This window comes from Pristis pectinata, chromosome 7, assembly GCF_009764475.1.
Source record: "Pristis pectinata isolate sPriPec2 chromosome 7, sPriPec2.1.pri, whole genome shotgun sequence".
NCBI classification, from domain to species: domain Eukaryota; kingdom Metazoa; phylum Chordata; class Chondrichthyes; order Rhinopristiformes; family Pristidae; genus Pristis; species Pristis pectinata.
This window is the reverse complement of record NC_067411.1, coordinates 103,334,030-103,350,506: the sequence shown is the minus strand read 5'-3', so window position 1 is coordinate 103,350,506 and position 16,477 is coordinate 103,334,030. Positions and strand designations below refer to the sequence as shown.

At 41.4% G+C, this 16,477-nt stretch overlaps 1 protein-coding gene across 6 annotated transcripts in view; it reads left to right on the top strand.

The window, feature by feature from the left end:
* The first annotated feature begins 4,015 nt into the window (after positions 1-4,015).
* Positions 4,016-16,477, top strand: part of ccdc125 (coiled-coil domain containing 125) — a 34,230-nt gene continuing 21,768 nt past the window's right edge. For 5 of the 6 annotated variants that reach the window (XR_007956711.1, XM_052020588.1, XM_052020589.1 and 2 more), the window contains exons 1-5: positions 4,016-4,070; positions 5,726-5,840; positions 13,641-14,003; positions 15,553-15,605; positions 16,361-16,447. Coding sequence is in view for 5 of the 6 variants with exons in the window: in XM_052020588.1 (XP_051876548.1) it covers positions 13,691-14,003; positions 15,553-15,605; positions 16,361-16,447 (453 nt within the window). In the remaining variant the exon portion in view is untranslated. The remainder of the gene's footprint in view (positions 4,071-5,725; positions 5,841-13,640; positions 14,004-15,552; positions 15,606-16,360; positions 16,448-16,477) is intronic. The other variant, XM_052020587.1, reaches the window with a different exon arrangement.

Below are 16,477 nucleotides of genomic sequence, written 5' to 3'. Positions count from 1 at the left end.
TTAAGTATCATATATTTTGTAATTCAACCTCTAAAATATATAAATTCTTTATTTCTTGATAAACAAAATAGGTGTCACTTTGGGCACTCTGAAACTATTGTTAAATCAACCAACCAAATATTGTTCATGAACTGGTGTAGTTGTGCTTCAGTTTGATCTATTCAATTTACAACCATAAATTCTTCCACCTAAGGAACAGAAGTGTGAACATTTTTAATCAGAAATTGGAATTGTCACGATAAATTGAATCTACTTCTTTCTCGACTACATAAAGATTTAATGTACAGAATACAACCATTAGATATTGAAATCCCTATCTTCCTCTGTCACCTCCAGTCGCTCTACCACCTCCTACAAACTCTTGTCTCCCATCATCAGACACAACTCTCAACCATAAAATGTGTTGGAAGAAGATAAGAGACCAATGCATTACAAATTTCTTCCTGTATTAAGAGCTTAACACAGTATTTCAGTCACTTAATTTTGTGATCATCACATTGGAGGTCTGGGGGCATAACCTTTTCCTACCATAGTGAGTGTGGTAGTGTGATGGTTATGTTTCTGGACTTGGTAATTTTTAAAATATTTTTGGGAAGATGGCAACACAGGCAAAGCCAACATTTATTCCCCATCCCTAAATGTTCTTAAGCCTTTTTGGAAAACAGCTGTCCTTCTATATAGGGTATTCCATGATGTGAATCCAACAACAATGAAGGAATGGAGATATTCCAATCAGGATGATGTGTGACTGGGTGGAACGTGCAGGCAGTTGGTATAGATGGTGCAAGCTGCATCATCGATAAGTAACTCTAGTGTATTTTGTGGATGCCAGAGGTGGTGCACTGGAGGAGAGACTGATATTTTAGGGTGACAAATGCAGTGCAAGTAAAGTGGGCTGATTTGTTCTGAATGGTTCCCAGCTTTTGAGTGCTGTTGAAGCTGCCGTCATCCAGGCAGTTAGAGCTATTCCATCATGATCCTCTCATTGTGAAATATTTGTGTGAGGAAATTACAATCCATGTGCACAAAATTAGGGTCTTGTTTTTAAATATAAGAACAGAGTGTTAACTTTCAAGTCAATTAGGTTCATTAGAACCAGAAAAAAATCAAAGCCTGATTGTCGAAATTGCAGGGAAAGTGGGTAGAGGAAAGAATGAAAGCTAAAGTCTGTCGTAGGTAGAGTTTAAATGTCAAGAAATAGTGGTGGAAAGTGAAAGGATAAGTGAAAAAAACAAAAGGTGCGTTGAGAGGAGGGATAAATGAGGATACGCTGAGGGAGACACCAGAGACTGCAGGCTCTGGAGCAACAGACTATCTGCTGCAGGAACTCAGTGGGTTGAGCAGCATCTGTGGGAGGACAGGAAACGTTGACATTTCAGATTGAAAGCCTGCATCAGGACAACTGAGGGATGTTGTTCTTCAAACACTCTTTGATGGCCTGTGGTTGAGCTGAAACACTGGAGGTGGTGAATGTCATTATCACTGTCAGCCACTGGAAAGTGGTGTGTGGCATGACCTTTATTGTCAAGTGTTGGTGGTTGTGGCCGTCTGGCTGCAGTGAGATAAGAAACAATGGGTTCACTCTAGGACATTTCCAATGGCCTTCAAAGCCTCAATGGCGGGAAGAGCTGACTGTTACTAAGAGATAACTGGAGGTCTAGGTTAAGATGATGAAATTCGTAACTGAAAAGACTTGGTCATGAAATCTAAGTGGGGAAACTGGAGCAATCAATATTCCATATTCCTCCGTACCTGAGGGTTGGGAGAAGACAGTATGCTTAGGGAAGTTCTAAAATTTCAAAGAAAGGAATTTCAGTCACAAATTCACAGTGACAGTGAGATTGGACTGAATAGTGTAGTGGCATAGACGATAATCATGTCACAGTTGAGGAGTTGATCAAAGTGCTCCTTCCTCCTGGTGCTGATTACCTCTCTCTTAGACAACTCCCCCGAATTTGTGGATCTCAGTGAGCCCTTGTGTTTGGGTCATAGTTGGTCCTGACAGTGCTGAACAATCCACACCTCTCACGATTGGAATTGGTTTATTATTGTCACTTGTACTGAGGTACAGTGAAAAACTTGTCTTATATACCTTTGATACAGCTCAATTCATTACACAGTGCGCTGAGGTGGTACAAGGTAAAACAATACAGAATACAGAGTAAAGTGTCCCAGCTACAGAGAAAGTGCAGTGCAGGCAGACAATAAGGTGCAAGGTCATAACGAGGTAGATTGTGAGGTCAAGAGTCCATCTCATCGCAGTAGGGAACTGATGATTATCAGTTAGTTGCTGCCTGACTCCACTTTTTCCATCTATTGTTTGGGATATTTGTTTTTTTTTGTTGGACATTCTGGTGCCTGTAAAGCTGTTTTGTTTTACTTGAAATGTGAAAAAGTTTCCAATCCAAGAACACTTTGCATTTGTGGTTGAGTAGCTGCCGGCACTCCTGGTCATTTTCATCAGAGCAGACCTGGTGTGCTCTCCAGAGTCATCACAGGTGCTTTTATTAGTGTAGATTTCAGAACAGTCTAGGCACGGTGAACACTGACTCATGTTGGATAGCATTCATCAGGTTGCCTGAAAATGAGCATTCTTTGCAGCGGGATGGGGTTCTATGAGCCCCTCAGTATTGATTTACTTGCAGTAGTGCTCTTTGCTGCTGATGTTTTATGACCAGGTTTTTCGAAGCGGGCAGAGTTGGTTCAGTAGTCATCGGTACCTGCCGTGTTGTGGATATTGTTGCAGCCTTTTGCAAGGGTAATTGCAGTAAGTGCACAGTAATGATGCATGAACTAAAGTATGGTAAATACATTAAAACTTGTTAAACCTATAAAACTTATTACACAGAACTCTATCCTGGGGAGCCATACATTAAATAAGTTTGCAAACCCCCTGTAAGTGAAAACATAATTTTGACTATTGAAATGATGGTTGGAATGCTGGAGAAGCGAGAGAAAGATACCTTTGTAAAACCTTGTACATTGTAAAAGACAAACACATAACTGAGTCTCTTAATAAACAAATTAAGTACTATGGAACATGTCAGACACCTTTTTAATATGCCTTGTGTTTTGCATTATCTTTTGCATTATGCTTGTTTTTGCACCCTCCATTATTCTGGATAATAGGAGTTAACTGTAGTTAGAATCCCCAACAGAACTAAGCTGCCAGTATCTTTGGCAGAGAGAAATCATAGAATTTGAAAAAAGGTAATTGCAAAGGACTGTAATACAGTGTGTGTATAAAGAGAGAATTTAGGCTGCATTCTGGAATTTAATTTTAATTTGTCTCAGAAACAACCTAAAGTCATATGTCTTATTTGTTCAGAGTTCTTAATTGCAGTTAAAATTGGGTAACATAGTAATGACGTTTGGGAGTTTAAAGTAAGGGCTGTTGTACCTTATAGCAGCTTTCCTTCTCTAAAAGACTTGATAGGTATCTGATCTGTTGAAATCTAATAAACTTCTGAATTCAAAGCTGAAAATGTTGGAAATACACAGCAGCCCAGCCAGTATATATGGAAATGAAAAAAGATGTGAAAAAGTTTTCCAAAACAGGAACATAGGGGAACAGTGAATTAACAAACGGACGAGTTTTTGATTGAAGTAGAAGACAGAAAGGACCAAATGTGGTGAACAGGATCAGCACATTTGCAGATGACACCAAGATTGGGGGTGTAGTGGACAGTGAGGAAGGCTCTCAAAGCTTGCAGCATGATCTTGACCAGCTGGGAAAATGGCTGAAAGATGGCTGATGGAATTTAATGCAGACAAGTGTGAGGTGACGCACTTTGGGAGGACAGACCAGGGTAAGACTTACACAGTGAATGGAAGGGCTCTGAGGTGTGCGGTAGAACAATGGAAGCTGGGAATACAGATCCATACTTCCCTGACAATGGGGGGGAGCCCAGTGGGGACCCGCGGGCGGGCGGCGGGACCCGGCGGGAACCCCCTCCTCTCTCATGCTGCCCCTGTGGGATGTGACGTCACCGGCGGGCGGGCGGGCCGGCCACGTGACCCGGGTCTGCGGCCATTTCTCGGAGGAGGCGGCGGCTCCCGGACCTGGGCAGGTAGGAGGGAGGGGCCGGGGCGGCGGGTGGGGGTCTCCCGGGGCCGTGGGTCCCCCCCCCCCCCCGGGAGCGGGTTGTGGGGTCAGGCGGACCCGGCCCGTCCCCGGAGCTTCCACCGGCTGCGAGCCGCGGTGGCGGAGAGTTTCCCGGCTGGGGCTGGGGCGCCGCGCCCGGGCCGGGTGTGTGGGTGCGGGGCTGGAGCTCGGCGCCGCCACCGGACCCGGCCCCCGGGGACCGGGACCGAGCGTCAGGGGCCCGGGGACCGGGACCGAGCGTCAGGGGCCCGGGGACCGGGACCGAGCGTCAGGGGACCGGGACCGAGCGTCAGGGGCCCGGCCCCCGGGGACCGGGACCGAGCGTCAGGGGCCCGGCCCCCGGGGACCGGGACCGAGCGTCAGGGGCCCGGGCCCGCTGGTGCAGTTGCCCCTGACGCTTCCCCCGCTGCCTCCTTTGATGAACTGCCCGGTGCAGAGTCGGGACCAGCTGAACCACACGGCACTCGCTCCTCGCCGGCGCACCGCAGCTTCCTGCAGCGAGAGGGGCTGTCGCTGAAGGTGGGGCAAGCGCGGCTGCTGGAAATCTGAAATAAATCAGAAAATACTCCTCTGCAAATGTCACGGAGATTGTCCACCCCCCCCCCCCCCCCAAAGAACTCGCTGCTGCTGGTTAGTGTGGAATTGTCCAGGTTAACAGTGAAATTTGCATTTGTTAGAGGCATACGTTATGTAACTTCATAATATTTTAGGTGGGTCTAGTATTAAATGTGGCAATGTTTCTAAAGCTTGTTAAGAGGTTATTGATATTGTCGTACGTTAGTGGATCACAGGATTTGGGAGTTTATATTTTAAAATGTTCCAGATGAATGAGAATCATTTGTCACTGGATGTGCTATTGGTTATATTTCTGTTAAAAGATCTTAACTCCGTTTCATCGACTTGCTCACAACTTTGCTTTTCTACAGTGATCCCATCAAATGTTGTTCACTGATCCAATGCAATCTGTTTCCAAACATGTAAAGTGGCAGGGTGTATAGCACAATGTGCTTGATGATGGTGTTATGCAAAACGATGTTCTCTGTGCATGTTTGAGGCATTTGGAACATAATTTGTGTTCATTGAGTCAGTTGTACAGCACAGAAACAGGCCCTTTGGCCCACCACATCCATGCCAGCTTTTTTGCCCACTTAAACTAATCCCATTTGCCTGCATTAGGATCGTGTCATTCCATGCTCTTTTAAACATCTATTTAAATGATTCTTGAGCATGGTTGTTGTAACTGATTGACTTAAAGAGACATTGGAATATTACAATAAATATACCAGAATAGAAAAGAAGTGAAGTCTTGGGTTTCTAGGAGGATAAAAACACAGCCTGAATGTAACGATGTACTCCATTTGGGGCCAAAATGATTACTCAGTACTCAGTCTTCTTTGCCAGTTTGGCCATTGTGAGCTTATTTCAAGGAGAAATAGGCATTGAATCTATATGACAGTTGGAAACTTTTGATATTTCACTGGATCATGCTCCTTAATGCCACATAATTCCACCTTAATATTACACATTTCTATTCCAATCTCAACATCTGAAAATCTCACCTGTGATTGCTGTTCCTTAAGTCATTGCTGGTTTAAATCCTGAATGCTCTGCACCACACAGATTGCAACAATAAAGAAAGTGACTCACCGTGTCTTCTCAAAAGATACTAGAAGATGGACAGTGAATGAATGATTCCATGCTGTCCTAACTGTTCTGTAAATTACAGCTCATCCAAGTGAGTAGGTATTGCAAAATTACAAAATGTGAAGTGCTATAGTGAATATCTGACCTTTTAAGGTACTACCTTTCAAAAGATCTTTTAATTTTTATCCATACCATATCTGGTTGCATGAAGATTGATCTTCCCTTGTAAATTGTCTTGACCTGAAAATGTTTTCTATTTACCAGCTTTTTTTTCCTTTCTTGTAGGTATTTTTTATAATTTATTCCTAATACTATTTGCTCATGTTAACTAGTCTTGTTTAGTCATCCTAAGACCCTCTTTTCCTCAAGCTAGACTAGCTCAATTTTTGTATTTCTTCTCTAATAACTATACTATAACTGGAAGACTTTTTCCTGTTATCACACATAAAACTATCACTGCTTTAATTGCCCTTCCTCAGGTTTTCAACATTTCATCTTTCCTGTATTGCTTATATAAATTAATGGAAAATTGTAATTTTGCTAAATCTATTTTACACTGAGTCTTACAGATTTTTACATTGTATACAGCAGTGGGATAATGTGCCATGTGCAGGGATATAAATAAGGTGATGTTCTCAAAGGGTTGATACTTGAGGATGGTTCTGGTTAACTTGACAGGAAGCAGAACTAAGGGTTGTAAACAAATAATTCTGATTAGTTAATTGCTGTCAGTCATATTTCCATTTAAAGAACTTTATCAGCTGACCTGGATTATGCTGTTCACATCATTTGGAATTCATTGCTTAGAACTTTTTTACCAATGTTGAAGGTATGTTGCGTAGATTTAGATATTTAAAATAAAACCTGGTATGGAAGTTGGAACAAATTAATGAGATAAAATCAGTGTGTAAATTATTGGGTAATGATAATAAAGGGCATTTTAAAGGATAAGGAATGAATTTCATTGCCGAGTAGAAGTTTAAAAACTCCTTTTAATAGCAAAATACACTAAAATATTTCAGAGGTGCAATGAAAATTAACGTTGACCAAAATAATTGGTGACCAAAATTTGATTTAAGATTTGGTCTTTTAGGGAGCTTTTGAAGGAAACATATTTAATGAAAATGCTGATGGTTTTATAGTGAATTCTAGACGATGGAGCAAAGGAAGCCGAAGGTGCAGCCATCATTGGTAGACACAGTGAAAGAAAGGCAGCATCAGAAATCAGAGCTGGAGCATCAGTGGGTCACAAGGCATTGGAGGGGTGTAGATCACTGTAACAGAATGGTGGGAGCCATGCATGGATTTAAACAGAAGGAAAATTTTGTAGTATAAATGTAGGTGAATGGAGTTATCTACAATGGTAGGGAAAAAAATAACCAAACAGATACCCGCAGCGGAAAAACAAATTAGTGGGAAGGGGGATAATAGTGCTGGATAAGAGTGGGCTCGGATGTAGCCAAAAAGTTAAGTGAGCTATATTTTATGGAGAATAGGAGGCTGACAGGAATACATGGGATTAACTGAGTATGGAGTAACTTTTGCAACATACATGACTGAACCTGTGAATAAATGTGAGGTGGTGGTGGATAGCATTAAAGCTTGTTATAAAACTAACAGCCAGTTGGAAGGTTTTTGATTTAAGCTACACAATCTGGCCCAGTAGCATTACTGAGAGTTTGTAAATTGACAGGTTCAGGTGGAGTACATCTAGGATCACTTCTTTCAGTATAGGGAGAAATCGCATATTAGGTCCAGTTTTGGGTACATTGGTTTTTTGATTTTTATGCACAATCCAGACTTTACTGTAGACAACAAGTTGCAGATGATACGAAGCTTGGTGAAGCATAGATAGCGATGAGGATAGTTATAGGCTTTAAGGTGGCAAATCTAGGAGAGCGACATGGGCAGCAGATGGAGATCAATAGGAAATGTAAAGTGATGAACTTGAGACGCAAGAGACTGCAGATGCTGGAATGTAGAGCAAAAAACCAACTGGAAGAACTCAGCAGATCAAGCAGCATCTGTGGAAGCAAAGGCATATTGAACTTGGGATGGACTTGTATAGAAGAAAAGTATACTATGAGTAAAATAATTTTGCAAATCTGAACAAAATGCTGGCAGAAAGATGAAAAGGCATGAGGTCTGGTTACGAAGCATAATTAGAAATATTACAAACTTGTGCTCAACATCAACAAGACCAAGGAACTGATTGTGGACTTTAGGAAGGGGAAGTCAGGTGAATAAGCACCAGTCCTCATTGAATTGTCTGCGGTGGAAAGGATGAGCAGCTTCAAGTTCCTGGGTGTCAACATCTCGGAGGACCTATTCTGGGCCCGGTACATAGATGCTGGCATGCCTTCTTCATGGTTGCATCTCTACTTTCTTAGAAGTGTAAGAAGGTTCGGCATGTCATCGAGGACTCTGATAAACTTCTACAGATGTAAAGTGGAAAGCATTTTGACTCATTGCATAATAGTCTGTTTTCGAAACTCCAATACACAGAAACGCAAGAGGCTACAGAGAGTGGTGGACTCAACCAGTTCCATCACAGGTACAGCTCTCTCCACCATCTAGGACATGCTCTCTTCTTGTTGCTGCCATTAGGCAGGAGGTACAGGAGCCTGAAGACCCACACCTCAAGATTCAACAACAGCTTCTTCCCCACTGCCATCAGGTCCTTGAACTGACCTGAAAAACCTTTGACACTACCTTGGACTATACATTTCGCTGTCTCTCATCATTGTTTATTTTGTTTATTTTTGCACGCATGTAAGTTGTGAACTTTTCCTGTGTGCTACCTCTACTGATGTGCTGAAATGATCTGTATGGATGGCATGCCAGACATTTTTTCACTTTGTCTCGGTACATGTGACAATAATAAACCAATTATGTACAAGTGTATGAAGTGTAAATGAATAAGTATTTTTTCTCAGTCTTCACTGTAGAAGACACCAGCAACGTGCCAGTATTCCGAGAGAGTTGGGGCAGAAGTGAGTGTAGTTGCTTTTACTAAGGAGAAGGTGCCTGGGAAGCTGAAAGTGTATAAGTCACCTGGATCAGACTACACCCCAGGGTTCTGAAAGAGGTAGCTGAAGAGATTGTGAAGACACTAGTAGTGATCTTTCAAGAGTCACTAGATCCAGGAATGGTTCTGGAGGACTGGAAAATCGCAGATGTCGCTCCACTCTTTTTAAGAAGGGAGGGAGGCAAAAGACAGGAAATTACAGGCCAGTTTGCCTGACTTCAGCGGTAGAGTCCATTATTAAGGATGAGGTTTTGGGTTATTTGGAAGCACATGATGAAATAGGCCAAAGTCTGCATGGTTTCCTTATGGGGAGATCTTGCCTGACAAATCTGTTGGAATTCTTTGAGGAAGTAACAGGCAGGATAGACAAAGGAGAGTCAGTGGATGTTGTTTACTTGGATTTTCAGAAGGCTTTTTGACAAGGTGCCGCACATGAGGCTGTTAAACAAGATAGGAGCCAATGGTATTACAGGAAAGGGACTAGCATGGATAGAGGTTGACTGACTGGCAGAAGGCAAAGAGTGGGAATAAAGGGGGCCTTTTCTGGTTGGCCGCCGGTGACTAGTGGTGTTCCGCAGGGGTTGGTGTTGGGTCTGCTACTTTTCACGTTGTATGTTAATGATCTGGATGATAGAATTGAGGGCTTTCTGGCCAAGTTTGTGGATGATACAAAGATAGGTGGAGGGACAGGTAGTGTAGAGGAAGCAGGGAGTCTGCAGAAGGACTTGGACAGGTTGGGGGAATGGGCAAAGAAGTGGCAGATGGAATACAGCGCAGGGAAGTTTACGGTCATGCACCTTGGTAGAAGGAATAAAGGCATAGACTATTTTCTAAATGGGGAGTGAATTCAGAAATCAGAGGTGCAAAGGGACTTGGGAGTCCTTGTGCAGGATTCCCTAAAGATTAACTTGCAGGTTGAGTTGGTAGTAAGGAAGGCAAATGCAATGTAAGCATTCATTTCAAGAGGTCTAGAATATAAAAGCAAGGATGTAATGCTGAGGCTTTATAAGGTGTTGGTCAGACCACATTTGGAGTATTGTGAGCAGTTTTGGGCTCCATATCTAAGGAAGGATGTGCTGGCATTGGAGAGGGTTGAGAGGTGGTTTACAAGAATGATCCTGGGAATGAAAGGGTTAACATACGAGGAGTGTTTGATGGCTCTGGGCCTGTAGTCACTGGAGTTCAGCAGGATGAGGGGGGAGGGGGAGGGAATCTCATTGAAACCTACCGAATATTGAAATGCTTGGATAGGGTGGACATGGAGAGGATGTTTCCAGTAGTGGGAGAGTCTAGAACCCAGCGGGCACAGCCTCAGAATAGAAGGATGTCCCTTTAGAATAGAGATGAGGAGGAATTTCTTTAGCCAGAGGGTGGTGAATCTGTGGAATTCAAGTCATTGGGTGTATTCAAAGCGGAGGTTGATAGGTTCCTGATTAGTGAGGGTGTCAAAGGTTATGGGGAGAAGGCAGGAGAATGGGGTTGAGAGGGAAAAATAAATCAGCCATGATTGAATGGCGGAGCAGACTCGATGGGCTGAATGGCCTAATTTTGCTCCCATGTCTTAAATATAATTTCTGTTAATTTAAGTTTATGTTAACTTATGTTTGTCCTCGCCTTGTAATGTACGATGCTGCTGCTGCAAAACGCTTATTTTCATGGCATTTGTATGCTGTGTATATATGCCTCTGACAACAATAAACTTGAATTTGTTCTCCTTGTTTTTATGCCAGCAATATTGGTGCCACTGGAACTGCAAGGCAGGTCCTCTTTAAGTAATATGCCTGTTGATTTGTGAAAAGGTGGTAACTGAAAAGTAGGAAAGAGATGAAGTTCCTGAAGCTATACATTTATTTTGTGTTCACCTTGTCCAGATCCATGAGGATGAACGCAATTGAAAGCATCCATCTTCCATTGGTGATGCTTTTACAATGCAACATGATCCAATCACAAGGGTGGGGCTGAACAAACCTTGTCCTTGTGAAAACATATGAATGACTGCATTCCACACCTCCAGATTAGCCCCATCAAAGTTGTCTTTTTGTTCCAAGTTTCCTGAAGCCCCTTTCAAAATCAAACAAAATACTTAAAAAAAATTTAAATCATTTTAAATTCCCTAAAATGCACAAAAACATTTTTAAATACAAGCACTGAAGAAAAATTCAAGAAAAAATATAATTTACCTTAGAATTTAATAGAACTTATAATATCTCCATTCAAATGAATCCTCTGCCAGGTCCAAATGCAGGTTGCATAAAGTTGCATAAAATCGAGGTTAAAGTTGAGTTTATTGACATCTGCACAAGTATGTGAATGCACAGGTGCAATGGAAAACTTACCTGTAGCAGCATCACAGGCACAGAGTGTCAGATAAGCAGCATTCACATGATGCTACTTTAAATGTTTGGGGAGGTTCCAGTCTTTCACTACTGAATTTCATATAAAATTTTTGGCAGAGTGCAGCCAGAGACTAGGTGAAGCTTGGTATTTGTTTTGAATTTGTGTGGAACTGTCAGCATTTCTCAGCAAGTTCTGGCCCAAAATAGTACCTGGATTCCTGACACAGTATGTGGACAGGCTGACCAGAGGAGGGGCCATTACTAGATCTAGTACTGGGCAATTTACCTGGTCAGATGACAGACCTCTCAGTGGGAGACCATTTCGGAGATAGTGACCACAACTCCCGACCTTTAGCACAGACAACACATGCATGGGGTTCTGGATAGGTTTGTCCCACTGAGACGGGGAAAGGATGGTAGGGTGAAGGAACCATGGCTGACAAGAGAAGTGAAGCATTTGGTCAAGAGGAAGAAGGAAACACTTAAGCTTCAGGAAGCAAAAATCAGACAGGGCTCTTGAGAATTATAAGGTAGCCAGGAAGGAGCTTAAGAAGGGACTTAGGAGAGCTAGAAGGGGACATGAGAAGGCCTTGGCGAGTAGAATTAAGGAGAACCCCAAGGCTTTTTACTCATACGTAAAGAATAGGAGGATGACAAGAGAGAGGGTAGCTCAGGGATAAAAGGGGAAACGTGCCTGGAGGCAGGGGACGTCCTTAATGAACACTGCTTCGGTGTTCACCAGGGAGAGGTACGTTAATGAATGGGAGGTCAGTGTAGAACAGGCTAACATGCTGGAGCATGTTGAAGTTAAGAAAGAGGTAGTGTTGGAACTTCTGAGAAACATTAGGATAGGTAAATCTCCGGGGCTGGATGGGATATACCCCAGGTTACTACGGAAAGCGAGGGAAGAGATTGCTGGGACATTTACGATGATATTTGCATCCTCCCTGACCATAGGAGTGGTACCAGAGCATTGGACGATGGCAAATGTTGTTCCATTGTTCAAGAAAGGTAATAATCCTGGGAATTATAGACCAGTGAGTCTTACGTCAGTGGTTGGCAAGCTATTGGAGAGGATTCTTAGGGATAGGATTTACGAGCATTTGGAGAAGCATTGTCTTATGTCAGCATAGCTTTGTGAGGGGCAGGTCGTGCCTCATGGGCCTAAATGAGTTTTTCGAGGAGGTAACAAAACAAATAGATGAAGGTAGAGTGGTGGATGTGGTGTATGTGGACTTGTAAGGCGTTTGACAAGGTGCTCATCCAGAAAGTCAGGAGGCGTGGGGTCCATAGAGGGTGTGGATTCAGAATTGGCTTGCCTGAAGAAGGTGGTATATTCTGCCTGAAGGTTGGTGACTAGTGGTGTTCCGCAGGGATCTGTACTGGGACCCCTGCTCTTTGTGATTTTTATAAATGACTTGGATGAGGAAGTGGAGGGATGGGTTAGTAAGTTTGCAGATGACCTGAATGTTGGTGGTGGTGTGGATAGTGTAGAAAGTTGTCGTAGGTTAAAGCAGGATATAGACAGGATCCAGAGTTGGGTGGAGAAGTGGCAGATGGAGTTCAATGAGGAAAAGTGTGAAGTGATACATTTTGGAAGGTTGAACTTGAAGGCGGAGCACAAGGTTAATGACAGGGCTCTTAGCAGTGTGCAGGAACAGAGGGATCTTGGGGTCCAAGTCCATAGATCCCTCAAAGTTGCCGCGCAAGTTGATAGGGTGGTTAAGAAGGTGTATGGTGTGCTGGCCTTCATTAGTTGGGGGATTGAGTTCAAGAGCCACGAGGTAATGTTGCAGCTCTATAAAACTCTGCTTAGACCACACTTAGATTGTTGTGTTCAGTTCTGGTCACCTCATTATAAGAAGGATGTGGAAGCTTTAGAGAGGGTGCAGAGATTTACCAGGATGCTGCCTGGATTAGAGAACATGTCTTATGAGGAAAGGTTGAGTGAGCTAGGGCTTTTCTCTTCGGAGCGACACTGGATGAGAGGTGACTTGATAGAGGTGTATAAGATCATGAGGACCAATGATGGAGTGAACAGCCAGCACCTTTTCCCCAGGGCGGCATAGGCCAATATCAGAGGACATCTGTATAAGGTCAGAGGAGGAAAGTTTCAGGGAGATGTCAGAGGTAGGTTTTTTACACGGAGAGTGGTGGGTGCCTGGAACACACACTGCTGGGGATGGTGGTAGAGGCTGATACAATAGAGACATTTAAAAGACTCTTAGATAGGCACATGGATGTATGAAAAATGGAGGGTTATGGGCTGTGTTGGAGGGAAGGGTTAGATTGATCATGGAGTAGGTTTATATAGATCGGCACAACATTGTGGGCTGAAGGGCCCATACTGTGGTGTACTGTTCTATGTTCCTAAAATCTCTCTGTCTTACTTTTGTGTTTAAATCTTAATGTTCACAACTGCAATTTGTATTTTAGAATATTTTTTAGATTGTTCTATTAAATCTTCAGAAGAAGATCTTTGACTTTTTTTGTAAATGGTCTTAATTTAAAATGTTTGCTTTGTCAGTTTTGTCTCTGCTGGCTAATTGGGCTGTTGAAGCAGTGCAACCCCTCCTAATGTCTGATCAACACGGAGTACCGAAGGAGAAAGTGAAAGAGGAAGATGATATGTTGAGTGGAGATTTGGGTGATGGCTTTCGCAGGAAGCCTGGTGGAATTTACGATCAGAAACATTGTTCCGTTGCTGATACTGCAAGATCAAGACAAGGATCAGATTGCAATGGTGATGCTTTTGGTAGAAGTGTAAATAAGGATGAAAAGAATGAGATTCCATGTCTCTGTTGGACCAAAAACGGCAGCATTTATGGTTCCTTCCATCAGCTCTCGACTTCTGATGTGATGAGTATCAGGAGACAATCAAGCAATGCTGGTAAATCTTACTGTTTGCAATATACTTGTGTACATTGCATTGAAAACTAGTTCTGAATAGTTATGATATTTTGATTGGGCTCTTTAAACATGGTTTAATAGAAGTATATAACATTAGAAAAATTAATAATGTCTTTAAACCCGACTGGTTTTATTTGTTGGAAACTATCAGAATCTTTATGTATTTGTACACAACTTGTGTGGAGTCATATTACATCACTAATCCTAATCAGAATGTTCTCATTTACCCTAAAAAGTCAAGTAAAAGCTACTATTATTAAGTGTGGAATGTAAACACACACACACACACACACACACACACACACACACACACAGCCAAGTTGTGTGTCAATTATGCTGGAATTGTTTTGTTTCGATGGATAAATCCTTAATGCAAAAGATAACATTTATAGCATTAAGTGAATAGAGTACAAATCACTATTGCATAAGATTCTTTACTCTGGCTGTTGGTTTAAATATACCTATTTTGAAAGTTAGGAGAAAGTAAGGAATCAAAGGGAGCTTACACAACTAAGAAACAGTAATCATAAAACATATAGTGATAAATGTACTGAAGGCTCAAGTGTAAATGAGTGAAAGCTAATCAAGTTTTGATAGAGCAGAGATTGAGGGATATTATGAAAAGGGAAGTACATGAGTTAGGTCTAAGTTGGGTCTCTTGGGGAATATATTCTTTTATTCCTCAAGCAGCCCAACAGAATCTGTCCACTTCAGTGCTTTTCACTTCCAAGATTTTCCATAATAAATTTGCCAAAGACCTACACTCAACGATTTAGGAACAGCTTCTTCCCTGCCATCAGAGTTCTGAACGGTCCATGAACACTACTTCGTTATTTTAATTTTGCACTATTTACCTATTTTGTAATTCATTGGAATTTTTATGCTTTTGCACTGTACTGCTGCCACAAAACAACAAATTTCATGACATATAAGTCAGTGATAATAAATCTGATTCTGATTCAACTCTATTTTAAAATAAAAGTTTTTCTGACTTTTCTGCTAGTAATTTGATTCCTTATTATTTGGCTCCCTTACTCAATCTGAATGGTCTGGTTTTTGTTCCTCACAAGTAGAGTTTGAATTTGTGTATTGCCAAATAAACAGAAGCATTTTGTCATCCGTTTTTCAAAGATCGTTAATTGGCAATGGTATACAAATTAGTTCTGCAAAGCTTTTGACTTTTTTGAAGCTTGTCTATAATTTGAAAATCACCTGAAAATTAATCATGAATTAACTTGTATTTACATATTACTTTTCATAATATCCAGTGTCCAAAAGTATCTTACAGCCAATTAAATACCTTTTGAAATGTGCTAAATGTTTAACCCAGGAAGCAGCACAGCTAACTTGTGCTTAGTAAGGTCCCTTTAACAAAAAGGTAAATGATTGACCAAATCATTTGCTTTCCAGAGAAATGTTGAACAGGATCTAAATTGTTTATTTAGATAAAGTTGATTTTTTATTATTAGCTTAGCAATGCACTGCACGTTCATTGTTTTCTGAATCATATTTTGCCTTTGTTGGTGCAGAAGTTGAAATGTCAAATGAAGAACTCAAACTGAGGCTCCAGGAAGTTATGCAGGTGATTCTTCTTTTGGGAGTGGAAATTTCTTTCGGTGACACCTTATATTTTGAATTACTTAATTTTGACCAAAGATCACTGGGTTGTTGTAGCAGGTATATTCCAAAGTATGAAGCTAAACATGTGAAGTGCGCCGAAGTTGAAAGCTGCAAGTGAAATTAATTAATACAAAAATCAGGTATTTTAAACCAGTAACAAAAAGTTAAATTTCTCCATCTTGTTTTTCAGCCTATTCAAGCTTAAGGACATTTTTATAAAGTACAATGGAGAAACCAATTGTGCATGTAAAGAGGTTACTTAGAAGTATTGAGTTTGATGTACATCAAAGTCTAATCTAAAATTTTCTACCTTTACAACTCCCTGAGGCCACAGAAGTACTTTTTAATTAAACAGTGAAGTGTAAATAATTCTGGATTTCTTTCATACTTTTGTTTCTGGGTTCAAAGCATGCAAAGGAAATCATACCAATCTATCTATTTTTAAATAGATTAAAAGTTATTCCAGTAATATGTATCATTTTAATGAGCAGACATTTAAGATCATTGAGCAAGAATATTGATTCTCCATTGAAGTGTTTGTTTACAAACATCATCAGGTAGTTCGTTGTAACATTTAATAGTGGTGCATAAACATTTGCTTTTTATGGCTGAATATGCTCTGACCATTCTAATAACTATTGGTGAAGCATTACTTCAGTCTCTAATAGCCTTGTTTCAAGTGTAAGTCGTGATGAATTGAACCCTTTTATTATCCAGGAAGCAGAACTTCTGCGATCTGAGCTTGAAGTAACACAACAGCAACTGGAGGGAAAATACGAAGCATTAAAGATACTACAGGACATGGTGAGCTCCCTGGTAAATGCCATTCCCAAA